This window comes from Salmo salar, chromosome ssa07 (genome assembly GCF_905237065.1).
Source record: "Salmo salar chromosome ssa07, Ssal_v3.1, whole genome shotgun sequence".
Lineage (NCBI taxonomy): Eukaryota > Metazoa > Chordata > Actinopteri > Salmoniformes > Salmonidae > Salmo > Salmo salar.
In genome coordinates, this window is record NC_059448.1 from 23,013,659 (window position 1) to 23,034,438 (window position 20,780).

Consider the following 20,780-nt stretch of genomic DNA (forward strand, 5'->3'; position numbering starts at 1 on the left):
AGTCGAGGACAGACTTTTTTTCCAATGGAGACTCTCCCAAGGAGCTATGACCTCTGCCATATTGGATTTTCATTCATTTTGGAAGTTTGAACCATAAAAATCTTCTTCTCATGAACCACGTCCGATTCAGTCGAAACTCAGAAGTTAATTAAGAACCCCCGTCTCTGAATTTGTGAAAAGCTAAGAATTTTATTCAAAAGATGACAGAGAAAGTGTCCATTTTGTCAAAACAAAACTACATGTTCACACCAAACCCAGCTTAACCCAAACTACTCAACTTCTCTTTGATCCATCCAACAACTTAGTACTGATTGAGTCCCATAGGGCGGCGCACAATTGGCCCAGAGTCGTCCAGGTTAAAGGAGGGTTTGGCCGGGGTAAGCCGTCATTGTAAATAAGAATTTGTCCTTAACTGACTTGCCTCGTTAACTAAAAATACAAGAAAATTGAGGGGCTTAAGGACACTACAAGGAAGGTCTACTACAAAGCACGAGTCAGTATCTCCAAAAACAGAATGCAATTCAGTTGTTTACGTCAAACTGTTAACAAATCTTCTCAACTGCGAGTACGTTTCAGTAACAAGATTTGTAGTGAGGGGGAAAAAAAGTTATTGGTTAAAAAGCCTTTATTTTTGCGGCAGTGTCACTCCTTATTTATTTACCTTTATTTAACTGGGCAAGTCAGTTAAGAATAAATTCTTATTTTCAATGACGGCCTAGGAACAGTGGGTTAACTGCCTTGTTCAGGGGCAGAATGACAGATTTGGACCTTGGGGATTCAAACTTGCAACCTTTCGGTTACTAGTCCAACGCTCTAACCACTAGGCTATGCTGCCGCCCCTTATCCCGGCGGTATCAAAAACAAGTGGCAAAATATCTTGCTCAAAAGGTTCACTAACAGAATGCTCTAATTAAAATTCTAGAAATATTGTGGCCAGGAGCTTTCGTGGCTGCTTGCAGCTATATTTTTACTCCCGGTTTCTTTCTTCGAGGACATTATTAACATGCTTCAGCAGATGAGCCTTAACGAATGTTCTATCACACACTGAGCCGTCATGTTGTTTCACTCCTGGGTGAGTCTGAATATGTTCAGTTAGGTGTCTTTTCTGCCTGAAGCTTTTCCCACAGTCCCCACAGCTACAATGATTTCACTCCTGTGTGAGTCAATAAATGCTTCTTTAGGGCCCCATTCTGACTGAATCTTTTCCCACAGTCTCCACAGTGAAATGGCTTCTCTCCGGTGTGAGTCAGTGTGTGCGTCTTTAGGGCCGACTTCTGCCTGAAGCTTTTCCCGCAGTCTCCACAGCTAAATGGTTTCTCACCTGTGTGAGTCAGTATATGCTTACCTAGGTCTCCCTTCAGATAGAAGCCTTTCCCGCAGTCTCCACATATAAATGGTTTCACACCTGTGTGAGTCTGTGTATGCATCTTTAGGGACCCCTTCAGAATGAAGCTCTTCCCACAGTCTCCACAGATAAATGATTTCACTCCTGTGTGAGTCAGTTTATGCGTATTTAAGGTCCCCTTCTGCCTGAAGCTTTTCCCACAGTCTCCACAGCTAAACGGTTTCTCTCCTGTGTGAGTCAGTGTATGGTTCCCTAGGTGTTCCTTCTGACTGAAGCTTTTCCCACAGTCACCACATATAAACGGTTTCTCTCCTGTGTGAGTCTGTATGTGTCGGTTTAGAGTAATCTTGTGATAAAACCTTTTCCCACAGTCACCACAGATAAATGGTTTCTCTCCTGTGTGAGTCTGAATGTGTCGGTTTAGAGTAATCTTGTGATAAAACCTTTTCCCACAGTCACCACAGCTAAACGATTTCTCCCCAGTGTGAGTCCGTATATGCGCAGTTAGTTCCTGGCTCTGATAGAAGCTTTTCCCGCAGTCACCACAACTAAATGGTTTCTTTCCAGTGTGAGCCAGTTTGTGCACAGTTAGGTTCCCCTTGACAGTGAAGCTTTTCCCGCAGTCACCACAGCTAAACGGTTTCTCTCCTGTGTGAATGCGTATATGGTTCCCTAGGTGTTCCTTTTGACTGAAGCTTTTCCCACAGTCGCCACAGCTAAACGGTTTCTCTCCAGTGTGAGCCAGTTTGTGCACAATTAGATCCAATGGTGGGCTGCTGTTAAGTCCGACTTGGTCACTGCTTGTAGCTGAGCTGTGGCTGGAGGCATTGTTTTGACTATCTGGAGGGTCAAAGGGAATGTCGAGACCCTTTAGGTGGGTCACAGTCCCGAAAGGTTTGAGATCCACTGGTTTGGAGTCACTCTCTCTGTTCTCGATAGTCTGTTCAGTCATGGACTGAAGTGGGTCCTCCTGATCACATTCATTTTTCACACAGGTAGGAGGGAATTTGAACTCTGTGATATCAGCCTCCAACCCTTGAAGCCGCTCTTCCTCCTGACTGATCCGGAGTTCCTCCTGTTCCTCTTTGATCTGTGTGGGCTCTGGGTCCTCCTGCCCCAGACTGGAGCTCCACTCCTGCTGCTCAGGGGGAACCTCCTCTTCAGAGACTGCGAGAGAGAGCTGCAGGGAGTCTGGAGGGAAAGAGAGGAGGAGCAGAGGTTACATGTATAGTCTTTAGATATGCCTGAGTGCACAATGCCATTTCAAAATGCTTGTTGTGATACAGACAATTATTTAATCACATATATCAATTGTTTATAAGTTCAATTCATTTTGTAGGCTATACATTCACAGTGGAAATTAGCTTTTGACTAAACCCGGCACATTTACATGGATGTTGTAATACTGATGTTGATTAATGTGCATTGTCCCCTATAAATAAATAAATCAGACCAGTGAATCTTGTTTCTCATGGTCTGAGAGTCTTTAGGTGCCTTTTGGCAAACTCTAAGTGGGCTGTCATGTGCCTTTTACTGAGGAGTGGCTTCCGTCTGGCCACTCTACCATAAAGGCCTGATTGGTGGAGTGCTACAGAGATGGTTGTCCTTCTGGAAGGTTCTCCCATCTCCAAAGAGGACCTCTGGAGCTCTGTCAGAGTGACCATCGGGTTCTTGGTCACCTCCCTGACCAAGGCCCTTCTCCCCCGATTGCTCAGTTTGGCCGGGCGGCCAGCTCTAGGAAGAGTCTTGGTGGTTCCAAACTTCTTCCATTTAAGAATGAAGGAGGCCACTGTGTTCTTGGGGACCTTCAATGCTGCAGACATTTTTTGGTACCCTTCTCCAGATCTGTGCCTTGACACAATCCTGTCTCGGAGCTCTATGGACAATTCCTTGGTTTTTGCTCTGACATGCACTGTCAACTGTGGGACCTTATAGAGACAGGTGTGTGCCTTTCCAAATAATTTCCAATCAATTTAAATGACCACAGTTGTAGGAACAACTCAAGGGTGAGCAATGGAAACACGATGCACCTGAGCTCAATTTCCAGTCTCAAAGCAAAGGGCCTGAATATTTACGTAAATAAGGTATATATATATATTTTTTTTTAGGTAGTGTGTGTAGATTGAGGGAAAACATTTATTTAATCCATTTGTGGATTATGTGGAAAAAGGAAAGGGGTCTGAATACTTTCCGAATGGACCCCCGGGCCTGGGTCCTGCGGATGAAGCCCGAGCTGGAATGTGAATCTAACTGAAGCTGGTTAGCTTTAGAAAACCCTGAGTAGATCTAGCTTGCTTCGTATGATACCCCTCAGAGATACCTAGTAGGGCTGTTGCAGTGACCTTATTACCACGACACCAGCAGTCATGATCCTAGTAAAATACCCACATGACCATTGAGTGACAATCTCCTTTAATACACTCTAGCAGCCTGGTCTCATAGACTAGACATAACATAGTAAATATAAATCCAGAAACTAAAATTAGTTTGGTAAGACAGATGGTTACGCAAACTTCTAGGAAGCAAATGGTTGCAAGTTCAAATCTCATCACGGAGAACTTTAGCATTTTACCTAATAAGCAACTTTTCAACTACTTACTACTTTTTAGGTACTTTGCATGTTACCTAACCCTTTTAGCTAACCATAACCCTTTAACCTCACTCCTGACCCTAGCGTTAGCCAGCTAGCTAATATTATTAGCCACCTTTTATTTCAAAATCATAACATTTTGTACATTTTGCAAATTCGGAACATGGCATACGAATTGTAATTTGTAACATATACTTAATGGAGTGTCTCGGATTTACATACAGAATAATATAAAATGCTCTGAGACCAGGTTGCAGCAACTCTGGACATGTGTTGGTAGTACCCAATTTGCTAACAACCATCAGGTCACTAATAGCCTATTACTCAGGGCTCTATTGTCCCGCTAACTGCTCTGACATCAATGCAGGGGTGCAACTTTCACTGGGAATATGACCCCCCCCACATTCTAAAATTGCATTTTTGTCCCCCCCAGTTTTATAATCGCACTCTGATTTTAAAAAAAAACACAGCACCGGTGTGCTTTAGGACCATGTGGATGCCTCAGAGCGGTTGGGTAGGCTGTTTCCCAGTTTTAGTCAGCTGGATTTAGGACCGCATGGGACACCACATAGCATGCGGACAGGTTGTGTGAAGGCAAAGCTTCTGAAAGGCTGGCGTATAGGACCGGCGCGGGAGAGATGATCAGGGGCAGCTGCTGTCTGTTGCGCTTTTTTTCTGAGTTGTAAAAGCAAACAGAGCAGAAACTGGCTACTCTTTAGTTGACTGATCTAGCTGTCAAGGTAACTGCTGCTTGACGGGAAAAAAATCGTATTTATTCCCTGTGCTGAGCTAGTAGTGTAACTGACATGTTACGTTAGCCAGTGTTTCATCCCCTCTCGAATGAAGTGAATGAACTAACGTTACTAGCAGCCAGTTCGGCTCTAGCTATCTGTCAGGTAGCAGTATCTAAAAGCTGTTGTGAGTATTGAAATGTTTTGTAGCCTTTGTTTTGTCCTGTTTCAATAGAAGTACATTTTATGATGTACCATTAGCTAGAGCTAGCCAGAAGTTTGCTCACGTTAGCTAGCTAGCTTACTAACTTTAGCTATTATTTTTGCCTCAAATCACTAGACCTGAATCAAACGATTTAAGCGGTCAAATGATTGAAGACCGATTGAAGACCGTTTCTTCAACGTAATGTGAGTTTTTATTAGTCAGTATAGCAACGTAATGTTATTGATCTGTCAGTTTCCCTAGCTAATTTCCTACTTTTCACACCGACACATTATAAACAGCTCTACAGGCTTCACTGTCATGGTGCACAGTCAGTACACAACACTATGCTCATCATGTCTTAACAGGATCAGATGGTGACAGGTGTCCCAGCAGGGTCAGACAGCCAGGGAAGACCAGTCTACAGAGCTCAGGTGAATTCTGCATTATAACAATCAGTGAATGGATACAATGTCCCATCTTGTGTTGATGGGTAGGCAACATGCCTCCGATGAGGAATGACAAAGAATTACCTTGGTGTACATTTATACATTGTATTGTTTAAGAATAGAATCAATGGTTCAATAATTGAAATGACCATTATTCCCAGATGAATAATGGTCATTTCAATTATTTGTTGTTCATATAATCTCAAACATAAATTACTGCCGTTTAAGACCATCCATAGAACATACTATATGCCAGTGAAACTGAATATCATGCACTCAGAAATGTCATTCTTCTGCTGGAGGTGTAAAACACAAAAAGGGGACATATTTGTATATGTTATGGTCTTGTGTTGGATGGCTTAATTCTGCCACTATGTCTTAGTATGTCTACAGATTATCCCTGTTTCTGTCTGCTTGAAAACGTTGACACTGCAGACTGTTATCAGAAGAAACTGTTTAACCTAGCATTTATAGCGGCTAAGAAATGGAATGTTGGTTATCGTCCCACAATGTCACAATGGATGGCAGAAATGCCAAGTTATGCATTACCAGATTAAGGGTATACTATGCAACTTTCATAAGGTTTGGATGCCTTATATGGAATACTGTATGACAAAAGGAGTCTGTATTGAAAACATGCCCACATCAGGGGAGATACCTATTTAGGCAATCCCTAGCTGCTGGGCTGCTCAGTTCTGGCCCTGGGTGTCTGCCGTACTGTTGATTGTCACTTGGCCTAACACACCTGAAACCAATAATGAATGTTTAACTAAGATCCTGTATTGGGTTGTAAAAAGAGCTCTACAGTACTATTAGGCCTATGATGTAAATTATATGAAGGATGTACTATTTCCGTGTGCTAATGTGTAGGAGGTGAATGTGTGTTTTTATTAAACTTTTGATTTCCAAACCTTTCCCTTGAGACCAAAAAAGGAAGTTGTGTTGGGGAGAGTGGAGTTATTGACTAGACTGTAGGGGCTTTGGCTGGCTGGGCGGTCTGGCTGAACTTTGATATAGAGGATGTCATAATAAATACAATCAAAAATTAAGTCTTTGTACTTTATAAGACTTGTTAATTTGTTAGGCTATTGGTTAAAGGTGCACACAATACTGATTATTTAATTATCATTGATCTAGTTCAGTTTTATCAATCACTTAAACATATTTAATAACGGTCTCTTACATAGCTTGATGACTGTCTGCATTTTTGCTTACTACTTTTTGTTGTTCTACATAGAGACAGCTAGAAAGGCCATGGGTCATATTAGATTGTGTAGAAATTCAGGAAATTAGCTTTAGATACCCCAAAAAGTGGGATGACCCTCAGACCCCCCCCGCCAAGTTATGTCCCCACCACTTCTAAAACCAAAAGGTGCCCCCTGCATGCTGTATCAATGCAAATGCAATAGAGAATCACATCAAACACTTGTCCTCAAAACAGTATCGTGATTTTAAAACTCACCTCACTGTGATTATTCAAATTGAAGAAAGAGCTTTAACAACAGGTTGAAACGAAGTGGAAAACATGGTCGTTGTAGATGTTGTTTGATAGCCTAACACGAAATGCATAGCGCGTCCGATCTAAGCATCATTTTGAAGGATTTTCATGATCTATCTTGCCTTTAACCCCGCGGTTATCGACTGTGCCACAAAAGCATGCTCCAATGGCAGAGTCGATATCCGTGCTTATAAACCAGGATCGCTACAGTAATACAAATTATTGTTTACAAAACAAACAAACAAAAAACATACGAACCTATTCTACATAGTTTTATCTCTGGTGTGAACCGCAGCAGTCTCCGTAGCCGATCATTCTCCTCCTGGTACTCCGCTACCGCTTTCTCAACTGCTTCGAAAATCTCCTCAGCAGCAGACTCCGTTAAACGCTCATTTAAAAATAAACGCAACAACTGTAGTTTAGACATTTTTCAGTGGATAAGGTTGGGTAGCCTATTCCGTATGTAAAGGATCTTTGGTTCAGTCAGTGTGTCTTTCTTTTGTCCACACAAGGAATGCGAAACCGTAAAAAAAGAAAAGTCACCCCGTAGTTCCGAGGAAGGGCTGTGTTCAGCGGGAAGTCTCGCGATAGTTCCGGTGACCGTAACATGGCGGTGTCTTGTGTTTACAAATTCGCAGCATGACTTCGTGACTGCTGCTATCCCAGTCCAGTGTGCTGCTACGTTGTTGGCATTCGAATACTCCATTTCGGTAAAGAAGAGGTTCGCCTTTGCCGTAGAGGCTGTGAAACCTAATAGAAAAACCGTAAGGCCGACCAAAGAGGTAGCTAACTAACATTAATTACCATCGCTAGTTGTCCATCTGTAGCTAATGTTTTCTAGTAGCTAGTTAGCTAATTGCTAAACTAGCCGTAATTTAACCAACCCTCGAATTTAGGATCATTCTAACAACACTGATGGCGTAATTGTGTCGATATAGTGGTGTATGCTGAATGATTGGTGATATGTTTGTTAGCTAGCTAGATGGGTTTTATTTGACGTGTATCAATGATGTAGCGTGTTCGCATTCAATTTCTCCCTGCCGACCCCTCTACCCCTCCAGTGTCCCGTGTAGTGGGTGAGGTGATGACCACAACCTCCCCCAGACATCCACAGTGCAGGAAGAAGCACCCTAGTAGCACCTACCACACTAACGTCTGACAGGCAGGGAGCCAGGATATACAACTCAGCACTGTGACGCCGGGGGAAAGAAGATTTGAGAGGAAGCACCGAAGGATAGGACGAAAGAGTGATCGAGAGAGATGTCTGGTCCAGTAGAGGGGGGTGAAAGTGGGGATGTGGCAGAAGTTGGGCGGGAGGCAGAGGCGGAAAGCGAGCCTCCTCAATCAGCTCCACCTCTATCCCAGGGTGAGTTCTTGGAACTGGGGGAGAATAAAGAAGAGGCCCCTCCAGCGGCTAAGCAGCCCAGGCTCAGTGGAGAGGGGTTGGGGCTGAGTCTCAGCCTGGACCCCCCTGATACACATGGAGGACCCATAGAACAGGCAGGATTGGGGCAGGAAGACTTGGCTGTACTGACCCATAATGGAGGTAAAGTTGTTACCAGTTGTTGTATTTCAGGAAAAGCTTCTAAATAGTCTAAGTCAATGCTTATCATATGTGTGATTCACATTCCTTGTAAAAAAAAAAAAGTTTAAGGGACAGAACATGGGGAACATAGCCTCTCGCCTCTTGACTTAATGGAATAATAGTATTTAACTCATAATGTTTAACCATATCTCTTACAGACGCCAACCAGCCAAGTGTGATGGAAGGAGGAGAAGACGACATTGGAGCCAAAGAAGTAGAATGGCATGAGAATGGAGCTCCTTGTGAGGATCATGGCACAGGAGAGGAGAAGGTGGAAGAGGGGGAACAGGAAAGCTCAGCTGAAAGCACTAGCGAAGGACAAAAGTATGTGAAGAATTTTAGCATTATTCTAGGTAAATACTTTAGAAGCTAAAATATTAAGCACACAGAGATTTGGGGTTTGAAGAGCCATTTCAGCTGTGGAAATTGGGTGTCCAAACCTTTAAATTATCCATCCACTGATTTGCTTGTCCTCATCTATGTATTTCTCCTGTACTGCGGCCTACTCTGATCCCCTCGCTCCTATCTGCAGCCTGGGTCTCGATTTCAGCCAGAACCCCCAGATGCTGACTGGTTCCTGGGCTGAGTACTCCAGCCTCCCTGAGAACTACCTCAAGGGCTGCAAATGGTAAGTCCCTCTTAAAATACTGTTCCTTGGTTGATTACGTGGCTTTAGGATCCATTTTGCTTTACAGGCTATCTGAAAAAGTAACTGTTAATTCTCCAGGGCCCCAGATGGCTTGTGCATCCTGACCAACAGTGCAGACAATGTGCTGCGTGTCTACAACCTCCCCCCTGAGATCTACAGCTACAACTGGGACCTGCTCACTGAGATGGTGAAGCTCCAGAGATTTAATTCACTAGAAAGCCAACAAAACGGGGCGGGATCAACCTGAATTTGTCCAATAGAAACGCTTGTTTTCGTTGCAAATTGTTTTCTGTAGCAAAACTTATTGCTTAATGAATACACCACAGGGTAACTGACTAAAACGGCTAGGTTCCCCTTGGAGATCAACACAGTATTTATCTCATGTCTCCCCTTCCCTGCAGAGTCCAGTGCTGAAGATGGCAGAGGGGGACACCATCTATGACTACTGCTGGTACCCCAAGATGAGCTCCCTGGACCCTGACTCCTGCTTGTGAGTTCAATCAACCGAAAGTTATTTCTAAAGTCATTTGTTTATGTCAACAGTTGTCACAAAGTACTTTAAAGATGGAATCCGCAGTAGGGGTAGCAGTTCCACTGTCTGTCCCACTTCTGTTTTGTTTTTTGCTGACGAAGCAGAGCTGGGGAACGTCACGCATCGCAGTCCCAAAACAAATCGGTCCCCCAAAAAATCGGTACATATTCAGCTGTTCTATCACGCCTGCGATGATGTCTAAGGGGGGGGGTAAAAACATTGTTCTTTGTTTGAAATAACGTCTTTGTTGTTCTAATATCGATAACGGACGTGACAGTTTCACTGCTATGGATTCCAGCTTTAATGATTCCAGTTTTAACCTCTCTTCGGGAGGTGGGACGCTATTCAACAGCCAGTGAAAAATCAGAGCGCCAAATTCAAAACCACAAAATGTCATAATTCAAAGTTCTCAAACATGCGACTATTTTACACCATTTTAAAGATACACGTCTCCTTAATGTAACCACATTGTCCGATTTCAAAAAGGCTTTACGGCGAAAGCATAAAGTTAGATTATGTTAGGACAGTTCCAACACAAGAAAAACCACACAGCCATTTTCCTAGCAAGGACAGGCGTCACAAAAACCAGAAAACCAGCTAAAATTATGCACTAACCTTTGACGATCTTCATCAGATGACACTCCTAGGACATCATGTTACACAATACATGCATTTTTTGTTCGATCAAGTTGATATTTATATCCAAAAACAGCCTTTTACATTGGCGCGTGATGTTCAGAAAATATTTTGCCTCCAATACTGCCGGTGAATCAGCACAACGATTTACAAAAATACTCATCATAAACGTTGATAAAATATTAAACTGTTATTCAAAGAGTTATAGATGAACATCTCCTTTATGCAACCGCTGTGACAGATTTCAAAAAAGCTTCACGGGGAAAGCACACTTTGCAATAATCTGAGTACTGCGCTCAGAAAAAGACATCAAGCAATACAGATACCCGCCATTTTGGAGTCATCTAAAATCATAAATAGCATTAGAAATATTCACTTACCTTTGATCTTCATCAGAAGGCACTTCCAGGAATCCCAGGTCCACAATAAATGTTGTTTTGTTCGATAAAGTCCATAATTTATGTCCAAATACCTCGTTGTTTGCACGTTCAGTAAGCTACTCCAAGTGTAGGAAGCGCGGCCAAAATGTCACGACGAAAAGTCAAAAAAAGTTATATTTACGTTCGTTCAAACATGTCAAAGGTTGTATAGCATCAATCTTTAGGGCCCTTTTTAACTTAGAACTTCAATAATATTCCAACCGGACGATTCCAATGTCTTGAAAAACGTTTTGGAACACAGCTACCCCTCACGTGAATGCGCGCCAATGAACTCATGTGCTTTCCTGAGTCAACAACTTCCTTTGTCCGCTCTCTGTTCACCATAGACGCCTCAAACAACTTTCTAAAGACTGTTGACATCTAGTGGAAGCCTTAGGAAGTGCAAAATGAACCTTAACTCACCGTGTGTTCGATTGGCAATGACTTGAAAGGACTACAAGCACCAGAATTCTCACTTCCTGCTTAGATTTTTCTCAGGTTTTTGCCTGCCATATGAGTTCTGTTATACTCACAGACATCATTCAAACAGTTTTAGAAACGTCAGAGTGTTTTCTATCCAAATCTACTAATAATACGCATATTCTAGTTCCTGGGCCCGAGTAGTAGGCCGTTTAATTTGGGTACGTTTTTCATCCGGCCGTGAAAATACTGCTCCCTACCCTAGAGAGGTTAATGATGTCATTGGAAACACTTGATCTTTTTACTACAAAACATAGAAACGCGCCATTTTCACACATGTTGATGTTGGGGTGGTGCTGGAGAGTATGTCTTTTTATTTCCCTTTAAGCTACAGTGCCTTCAGAAAGTATTCGTACCATTGACTTATTCCTCATTTTGTTGTTACAGCCTGAATTCAAAATGGATGAAGTAGATTTCTCACCCATCTACAAACAATACCCCAACATGTTTTTAGAAATGTTTTGAAAATTAAATGCACAAGTATTCACACCCCTGAGTCAATACATGTTAGAATCAACTTTAGCAGCGATTACAGCTGTGAGTCTTTCTGGGTAAGTCTTTAAGAGGTTTGCACAACTGGATAGTACAATAATTGCACATTATTCTATAAAAAAGTCTTCAAGCTCTGTCAAGTTGGTTGTTGATCATTGCTAGACAGCTGTTTTCAAGTCTTGCCATAGATTTTCAAGCCAAAACTGTAACTAGGCCACTCGTCTTGGTAAGCAACTCCAGTGTGCATTTGTCCTTGTGTTTTAGGTTATTGTCCTGCTGAACGGTGAATTTGTCTCCCAATGTCTGTTGGAAAGCAGACTGAAACAGGTTTTCCTCTAGGATTTTGCCTGTGCTTAGCTCTATTCTGTTTATTTTTATCCTAAAAAACTCCCTAGTCCTTGCCGATGAAAAGCATGCCCATAACATGATGCGGCTACCACTCGGGCTGTGGTGGTCATGACATTTTGTCAACCGGTTATTGTCATGCAAAAGACTGCAGGTCTCACGGTAATTGACCATTAATTAACATCAACGCGTTTATCTCCAGGCCTCCACACATGCAAGCCGCTGATGCCGCTTTTGGAATATCTACATTTTTTAAGAAATTATAATAAATCAATTTAATATACGCCATCAAAATAAATCCATTATTTATTTTAGCCTTGTCTAAAGAAACATTATGATATGAAGAAAAAGTATTTGAGAAGAACACAGTAGGCCAACTCATATTCTCTTATCTGGCTATGCGCCAAACCGTAGGGCTTTTCATTTAGCAGACAAGATATGCTTATAAGTCGCCTGCCATTTATTTTACATTATATCATTTTATAGTAAGAAGAATATAATTGTACTTAGCTGAGTAAAATAGAAAGGATATTTTTCCCATTCCAGAGCGAGAGTACGCAAATGAAGTGGTTATGTTCAGCGTAAAAGTGATAATTTGAAACGGGTCATATACACTAGATTTACAGTTATTTGGCAACTTTAGTTGTGAATCATACAAACCTTGGAATGTCTTACAAATCAAAAGATACATTGGCTACATTGTGTGACTACAGGCTATTGATGATTTGAGGAAGTTACAAAAAAAGCTTGCGCTCTGTTCTTTGCCTCAGGCTGCACACGCTGTTATCATCAAGTGATCATATTTTCACCCATCAGACTGTCAATTTAATCTTGTAAATATGTAATGAAAAATAATAATTAGTTGCGAATTAGAAAGGCTCATTATCAAATGGGCAGGAACAGGGGCAAAATAAGTTAATTACATTTATGACTACTCCGGTTATTTCGCCCCGTATTTCGCCCCGCTCAAACGCCGTATGCCATGGGCTTTCCAACCCTCTTCCTGCTGCTACCCAGTGCCTCATTTGGGAAACCAAGTGAAATCTGTTCGGGAACATCAATAGTAACATGTTTTCCCAATAAAAAAGATTTCATTAAACATTTGACAGCCCCCATCTCTGCATACTGGAGAAAGGAATGAAGAAGAGAGGGGAGGAGATGGACACACACGGTGGCACCTCTAGCGCCAGGGTCAGCGCACTCTCAAATGTGTTTTTTTTCCGTCCATCATTGTAAGCCTGCCACACACACTATACAATACATTTATTAAACATAAGAATACAAAGTAAACCATTTTCACTGTAGTGTCCAAAACGTCTTTCAAGCAGGCGTTCCCTTGGCAGCATGAGCCTCTCAGGGAATGCTGCAGTGTACCCAAGTGGCATCGTGAGTAACTGCATAGCCCCGTTGGAAAATCATTATGGGCTCTTTTGAAAATGTCTAGTTAAGTAAAATAAATTCTGACCCTTTACACAAATTGTATTTGTCACGTGCCCGAATACAACAGTGAAATGCTTATTTACAAGCCCTTAACCAACAATGCAGTTTTAAGAAAATACCCCCCCAAAAAGTAAGAAAAACAAATAATTAAAGAGCAGCAGTAAATAACAATAGCGAGGCTATATACAGTGGGTACCGGTACAGAGTCAATGTGCGGGGGCACCGGTGTTGAGGTAATTGAAGTAATATGTACATGTAGGTAGAGTTATTGAAGTGACTATGCATAGATAACTCAGTACTTTGTTGAAGCACCTTTGGCAGCGATTACAGCCTCGAGTCTTCTTGGGTGTGACGCTACAAGCTTGGCACATCTGTATTTGGGGAGTTTCTCCCATTCTTCTCTGCAGATCCTCTCAAGCTCTGTCAGGTTGGATGGGGAGCATCACGGCACAGCTATTTTCAGGTCTCTCCAGAGATGTTCAAGTCCGGGCTCTGGCTGGGCCACTCAAGGACATTCAGAGACTTGTCCCGAAGCCATTCCTGCGTTGTCTTGGCTGTGGGCTTAGGGTCGTTGTCCTGTTGGATGGAGAACCTTCGCCCAAGTCTGAGGTCTTGAGAGCTGTGGAGTAGGTTTTCGTCAAGTATCTCTCTGTACTTTGTTCCGTTCATCTTTCCCTCGATCCTGACTAGTCTCCCAGTCCCTGCCTCTGAAAAACATCCCCACAGCATGATGCTGCTACCACCATGCTTCACTGTAGGGATGGTGCCAGGTTTCCTCCAGACGTGACGCTTCAAGCGAGTTCAATCTTGGTTTCATAAGACCAGAGAATCTTGTTGCTCATTGTCTGAGAGTCCTTTAGGTGCCTTTTGGCAAACGCCAAGTGGGCTGTCATGTGCCTTTTATGGAGGAGTGGCTTCCGTCTGGCCACTCTACCATAAAGGCCTGATTGGTGGAGTGCTGCAGAGATGGTTGTCCTTCTGGAAGGTTCTCCCATCTCCACAGAGGAACTCTGGAGCTCTGTCAGAGTGACCATTGGGTTCTTGGTTACCTCCCTGATCAAGGCCCTTCTCCCCCGATTGCTCAGTTTGGCCAGGCGGCCAGCTCTAGGATGAGTCTTGGTGGTTCCAAACTTACACTTACATTTGACATTTTAGTCATTTAGCAGACGCTCTTATCCAGAGCGACTTATAGTAGTGAATGCATACATTTCATTTCATGCATTTTTTTTTTGTACTGGCCCCCCGTGGGAATCGAATCCACAACCCTGGCGTTGCACACACTATGCTGGCGTTGCGAACACCATGCTCTACCAACTGAGCCACAGGGAACTTCTTCCATTTAAGAATGATGGAGGCCACTGTGTTCTTGGGGACCTTTAAAGCTGCATACATTTTCTTGGTACCCTTCCCCAGATCTGTGCCTCGACGCAATCTAGCACTGAGATGCTATGCCTTAGACCGCTGCGCCACTCAGGAGCCCGAGTGACTCATCACTGCCAGTGTGGTGGTAATAGTCTCTACAACAGCCCTAGCCACCACCATCCTTCAATATATGAAGAGGGGTACTCAGTGTTGTTGGATTTGCCCCAAACATAATGCTTTGTATTCATGACATAAAGTACATATCTTTACCACATTTTTTTTGCCATTTTAATTTAGTGTGTCATTGCAAACAGGATGCATTCTGTACAGGCTTCCTTCTTTTCACTCTGTCATTTAGGTTAGTTTTTGGAAAAACTACAACGTTGTTGATCCATCCTTACTTTTTTTTTTTTTTTTTCCTATCACTGTAACTCTTAAAGTCACCATTGGCCTCATGGGGAAATCCCAGAAAAGTTTCCTTCCTCTCCAGCAACCGAGTTAGGAAAGATGCCTGTATCTTTGTAGTGACTGGGTGTATTGATACACCATCCAAAGTGTAATAAATAACTTCACCATGCTCAAAGGGATATTCGATGTATGCTTTTATTTTCACCCATCTACCAATACTGTAGGTGCCCCCCTTTATGAGGCATGGTTGAATAGTGTTTGAATACTTATTGGCTATTGTTTGGGATCCCCAAAAAGTTACATATTGCTGCTTTAACAGAACTGTTTTTAAAGGGGCTTTATAAAGCACTGTAATTATTATGACTCCGTCTGTGCTGTGGCAAGCTGAGATCAATGTTGCCCAGTCGTTACCGTGGAGAATGCCATTGTCACGGATTGGTAAGGAGGCCGCTAACGAGGGCTCCTTACCAACAGCGCGCACCGCTTAACCCCCCCCCACTGCCTCCGATGGTTCCTCTCTGATCAGTGCCCAGCGTGGGTTTCCTCACCCCATGAAGTGAGGAAAGCAACATATCCTCTAGACTAGAAGGAGGGGGAATGAGGAAAAAGTAGGAAGAAATGGAGGGAATGAGAAAAAAGGAAAGGGAGTTGAAGAGAGGGGAGTGGACGATGAGAGCACGAATGACCCAAGGAGATGATTATCTGAGGGATGAACCCCTTGAGAGCAGGACCCTGAGAGGAGCCAGGGTAACAGAGACGAGGATGCTAGTCGGAGCTGACACACCATGTGAACTCCATCTGTGTGTGTGTGTGTTCAGACAGCATGATATTTTGTCTGGTGTTGTTCAGGGTTACGGAGTGGAGTCAGTCAGGTGGGATGACGTGGCCCTAACGTTTCCTAAACATTTGTTCGGGGAGTCAAATGAACCATGGAAATGTATGTTTAGAAGACATCATTGCGTCATGCTCACAGGTGGACGAGGCCTACTCCTGTTTGGGTGTCTGGGGAATGTACTAAGATCTGATTGGTAGATATAGTAAAAACATGACATCATTTACAAGCATGTGGTGAGGGTCTGTGAGGGGCAGTGGGATTCTTGGCTGTTTTTGTCATATTGGGAGTGCTACTGTTTAAATTATCCCTCCCTTTTCCCCACCCCATCTTTCTCCCTCTCTTTTTGTGTCTCTCTTTCTCTCCAGCTTTCCCTCCTCTCCATCCCTCTTTCCCTCCTCCCTCCCTCTTTCTCTCCCTCTCTCTGCCAAAAGCCATGCGCTGTACCCTCCTGTAGAGTGTAGAATGGTCACTGGTGTTCCTCCTTTGAATTGCTTTCTGGGCCGGCGTCCAGGCTAGCTGTGGTGTACCATTATAATGAGGAGCTTCCCAACAGACAGAACAAAGACACAGTGCCATTAGAGCACTGAGCCGCCCAGGCTAATTTCCTCTTGGCTAATTGAGCCTCAGTTCAGACAGCGATATTTAAGCGTTTGTTGGGCTGTTAGGTTCCCCCTGCTGTTACGTTAGTTGAAAAGCCATACAGTATGTCTGTCTGATGGCTCGTTTTTTTTGTCCATTATAAAGCAACAAACTGTTACTGAATAGATAAGAGGGGCTGAATGAAATTCAAAGTGAAATAGTGACTGGGGAGTGAAGTACTGAAATGTCCTCTCTGATGGATCTGGCACAAAGCAGTGTCTGTTTTACAAGTGAGATGAAAAAATGACTTCCTTTGTCCTGTTGTGACCCACACTTGTTTCTTTTCTTCCTCCATAATTTCCCTCAACCTCTTCTCCCTCTCTCCACCCCTTTTTTTTCTTCATCTCTCCATCCATCCTTTCCTCCATCTCTCTCCTCCAGTATAGCCAGCAGCAGTCGTGATAACCCGGTCCATATCTGGGATGCGTTCTACGGGGACCTGCGTGCCAGCTTCAGACCCTACAACCATCTGGACGAGCTGACCGCAGCCCACTCCCTCTGCTTCTCCCCAGACGGGTCACAGCTCTACTGCGGCTTCGACAAGACAGTCAGGGTGTTCTACACAGACAGGCCTGGACGAGATTGTGAGGAAAGGCCCACTGTAGGTTAGTAGAGTATATAAGGGTTTCCTAAACTCGGTCCTGGGCCGGGTGCACGTTTTGGTTTTTGCACTATACATCTGATTTTAAAATAACCAAGTCATTATCAAGCTTTGATTATTTGAATCAGCTGTGTAGTGCTAGGGCAAAAACCAGAACGTGCACCCAGGGGGGAGTTTGGGAAACATATTGGTGAAGTACAGTACCAGTTACGGATTGGTAGTGGTGGTCATTGCGCAGTATTTTCATTTGGGTGCCCAAATGTTATTTGTTCAATCATTCTCTACAGTGTAGATGGAGTAATATCCGTTATAATTTGTAATATCAGCTATAAATGGGGCGGCAGGTAGCCTAGTAGTTAGAGCGTTGGGCCAGTAACCGAAAGGTTGCTAGATCGAATCCCCGAGCTGACAAGGTAAAACATCTGTCGTTCTACTCTTGAACAAGGCATTTACCCCACTCTTCCTAGGCCGTCATTGTAAATAAGAATTTGTTCTTAACTGATTTGCCTAGTTAAATAAAAAAATGGGTGTCCTGACTCTCTGTGGTCACTAAAGATCCCATGGCACTTATTGTAAGAGTAGGGGTGTTAACCCTGGTGTCCTGGCTAAATTCCTAATCTGGCCCTTATACCATCACGGTCACCTAATCATCCTCAGCTTTCAACTGGCTCATTTATCCCCCCCCCACCCCCTTCTCTCCCCTGTAACTATTCCCCAGGTCGTTGCTATAAATGAGAATGTGTTCTCAGTCAACTTACCTGGTAAAATAAAAACATATTTTCCTAGATTTATAACCCATTAGTTATAGCAGCAGCGCAAACCAAAACGGTCCTTAATATGTTGATCTGAGTGTGTGTGTTCCCTCTCCAGTGAAGAAGCAGGGTCAGGGTCAGAGTGGCATCATCTCCTGCATGGCGTTCAGCCCGTGCCAGTCTGTGTACGCCTGTGGCTCGTACTCCCGCACCGCAGGCCTCTACTCCTGCCAGGACGGCTCTCAGCTGGCCCTGCTGCCGCCCAGGCACCACGGGGGCATCACACACCTCACCTTCTCACCCGACGGACACTACCTGTACACTGGGGGTCGCAAGGTGACCGAACGCAAACACAACCTCAAAGGGCGACATGGGGCTTAAAACAGTTGTCCTTTTAAAACAGACCACTCAGAGATTTGGGTAGGAGGAGCACAGTGTCACAGTGGAGAATGTGGTGGTTCTCTAAAACACATACTGTATTTACACTCATACCCACATTCACTATCAGTGTTATTTAACTTGTAAGTCTTGAGGTGTGTGTGTTTTTGTTTACTATTCTTGTGGGGACTTCTGGTCCCCACAAGAATAGTTAAACACACACACACTTCACCAACTGGGGACATTTGTTGGTCCCCATAAGGTCAAATGCTATTTCTATGGGGTTAGGGAAAATAGGATTTTGAATGGGACTGAATTTTGTGTCCCCACAAGGTTAGCTGTACCAGACTGTGTGTGTGTGTGTGTGTGTGTGTGTGTGTAGGACCCAGAGATTCTGTGCTGGGACCTGAGGGACCCGGGAAAGATTCTGTTCTCTCTGAAAAGGAATGTGGCCACCAACCAGCGGATCTACTTCGACCTGGACCCGTAAGTCCATACCCTGTATCTTGTCTTCCTGCTACTCTCACAGCTAACTGCAGCCCGCCAATGCCCCCTGTCCCGTTCCACCATTTGAGAAACCCTTGACTTAGTACCTAATACCCTTGCACCCTTAATTACTCTTCATAACATAATTATACTCTTCATAACTGCTCTTCATATTATACCATCTCTCGGTCTGTCTCTGTGTGTGTAGTTGTTAATGCTGACCGTGTGCGTGTAGGTCTGGCCGGTACTTGTTGAGTGGTGATACAGAGGGGGTGGTGTCAGTGTGGGACACCCTCACAGCTCCCCCCGATGGTAACCAGGAGCTACTGCAGCCTCAGCTTCACTTCCAGGCCCATAGGGACTGCACCAATGGCATCAGGTAGGCTTTACCAACATTTTATTAACATTGTTTGACTGCTGAATCTATTTAATATACTAAATATATATATATCGATTTTTAGAAGTGATCTCTCACTTGCTGTTTGGGGGCAGCAATGTATTTGTCACTTCAATATCGCTCTTATTTTCTCTCAATGTCCGTCTCTCGTCCCTCCATTCTCCCCCTAGTGTCCACCCCTTTATGCCGTTGCTGGTGTCGTCCAGCGGGCAGCGCCAGTTCCTCTCCCCGGGGGACAGTAGTGATGGAGACTCCTCGGGCTCTGAGGGAGATGTCGTGATGTTATCACCTACCCCAGAGGTCAGACAGGACAACGCTCTGACTGTGTGGTGGGCCGGACCACTTAGCCCAGCCAGCGAGGGGGCGCAGGAGGAACCACCGCCAGTGGTAGTGATTGATTGATTGTGGATTAGCCCAGCTCAACCCCCCCCCCCCCCTCTGGACTGAACAAATATCAAACTGCCAATATGAGAAAATGTAGTAGTAGTACGTTTTCTGTTTAAAAGTATGGCAATCAATATATTGAGTTGTCCCTTGGATCCAACGAATTACAGTTTCCCCAGTCTCGAAGCCAAGGTACAAACTATTGTGAACGCTAACATGCTACTATGCTAGCAGGGAGCTTACCAATTCCAAACTAAATGTAATTGTAAAACCTCTCAGGTTCAGATGACCACCACAGCCAGACCAGGCCCTGTGTGTTGGATGAGCACAGTGTACGTTGCGTTGTGTTGAATGTACACCAATCTACCATCCAATCATATGTTGCTCTAGGGGAGTGTTCAGTTTACCTCGTGTTAGTCTTTTTTTATTGTTGTAAGTGCCAAGCTGGTGCCATGGCGTCGCTATACATCAGTAAATGTATATTTTTGTAAAGCCATGATGAATATTGTAGTTTCTGAATGTATTAAAATCGGTAAGCAGTTAGCATAATTGCAGTAACCACAAACAGACGGATACGGCAAACGTCTTTTTTTGTATAGTGAACGAGATAACAGACCAACACAAACGTCGGTCTGTCCTTTTCTATTCCTTTCCCAGCGAGTCAACATGACACCTAGCAAGTGATCTACTGCGCACAGCCGATGTGGGACTAAGACTGCACGAACGACTTCTTGTGGAGGGGGGAAATGATTAACAAGATTTGTATAGGAAGAACGGTTGTGTTGTAGCACAAGTGATATTGTTTGTAGAAGTAACCTACTAAATGCTTTTTTGCAAGTTCTCCGTTGCTGGTTGCGGTGTAGTCTTGTCTGCAAATTCAGGGAAACCACTAGAGGGCAAACTGCTCCAGGTGGGTTGTCGGTTTCACACAAACGTCTAATTATTTGCCTTTTCTTGTGTCGGTGTTATGCTGAAGCTGAATGAATGTGTTGTAAAAATTCTGTTCTATTTTGTCTCTATATTTAGTTATTGTAGAATAAGCTATTCTAAGAAGCCGAGGGGAATATATATATATATATTTGTTTTCTGAGACGGATCTGTCATCTACCTTTCGAGCATACCCTCAAACAAATGCACACAGACAC

The 20,780-nt window shown here is 43.7% G+C and overlaps 2 protein-coding genes across 2 annotated transcripts; one reads left to right on the forward strand and one right to left on the reverse strand.

The window, feature by feature from the left end:
* Nucleotides 1-165: 165 nt before the first annotated feature.
* LOC106608821 (zinc finger protein OZF-like) lies at nt 166-7,354 on the reverse strand. The gene is made up of 2 exons (XM_014206988.2): nt 7,074-7,354; nt 166-2,536 (listed from the first exon to the last, which is right to left on the reverse strand). Exons 1-2 carry the CDS (start codon nt 7,240-7,242, stop codon nt 1,137-1,139), a joined length of 1,569 nt encoding a protein of 522 aa, XP_014062463.1. The 5' UTR covers nt 7,243-7,354; the 3' UTR covers nt 166-1,136.
* Nucleotides 7,290-20,482, forward strand: LOC106608819 (telomerase Cajal body protein 1). Its single transcript, XM_014206987.2, has 11 exons — nt 7,290-7,597; nt 7,877-8,361; nt 8,559-8,724; nt 8,933-9,028; nt 9,128-9,236; nt 9,451-9,539; nt 17,019-17,242; nt 18,109-18,326; nt 18,751-18,854; nt 19,090-19,233; nt 19,422-20,482. Exons 2-11 carry the CDS (start codon nt 8,076-8,078, stop codon nt 19,651-19,653), a joined length of 1,668 nt encoding a protein of 555 aa, XP_014062462.1. The 5' UTR covers nt 7,290-7,597; nt 7,877-8,075; the 3' UTR covers nt 19,654-20,482.
* The last annotated feature ends 298 nt before the right edge of the window (nt 20,483-20,780 follow it).

Coding starts and splice junctions, on each gene's coding strand:
- LOC106608821 (XM_014206988.2), bottom strand. CDS start 7,242: ATGTCTAAACTACAGTTGTTGCGTTTATTTTTAAATGAGCGTTTAACG. Junction 2,537..7,073: donor GATAAAACTATGTAGAATAG/GTTCGTATGTTT, acceptor CTTTCCCTCCAG/ACTCCCTGCAGCTCTCTCTC.
- LOC106608819 (XM_014206987.2), top strand. CDS start 8,076: ATGTCTGGTCCAGTAGAGGGGGGTGAAAGTGGGGATGTGGCAGAAGTT. Junction 9,029..9,127: donor TACCTCAAGGGCTGCAAATG/GTAAGTCCCTCT, acceptor TTAATTCTCCAG/GGCCCCAGATGGCTTGTGCA. Junction 19,234..19,421: donor GACTGCACCAATGGCATCAG/GTAGGCTTTACC, acceptor TTCTCCCCCTAG/TGTCCACCCCTTTATGCCGT.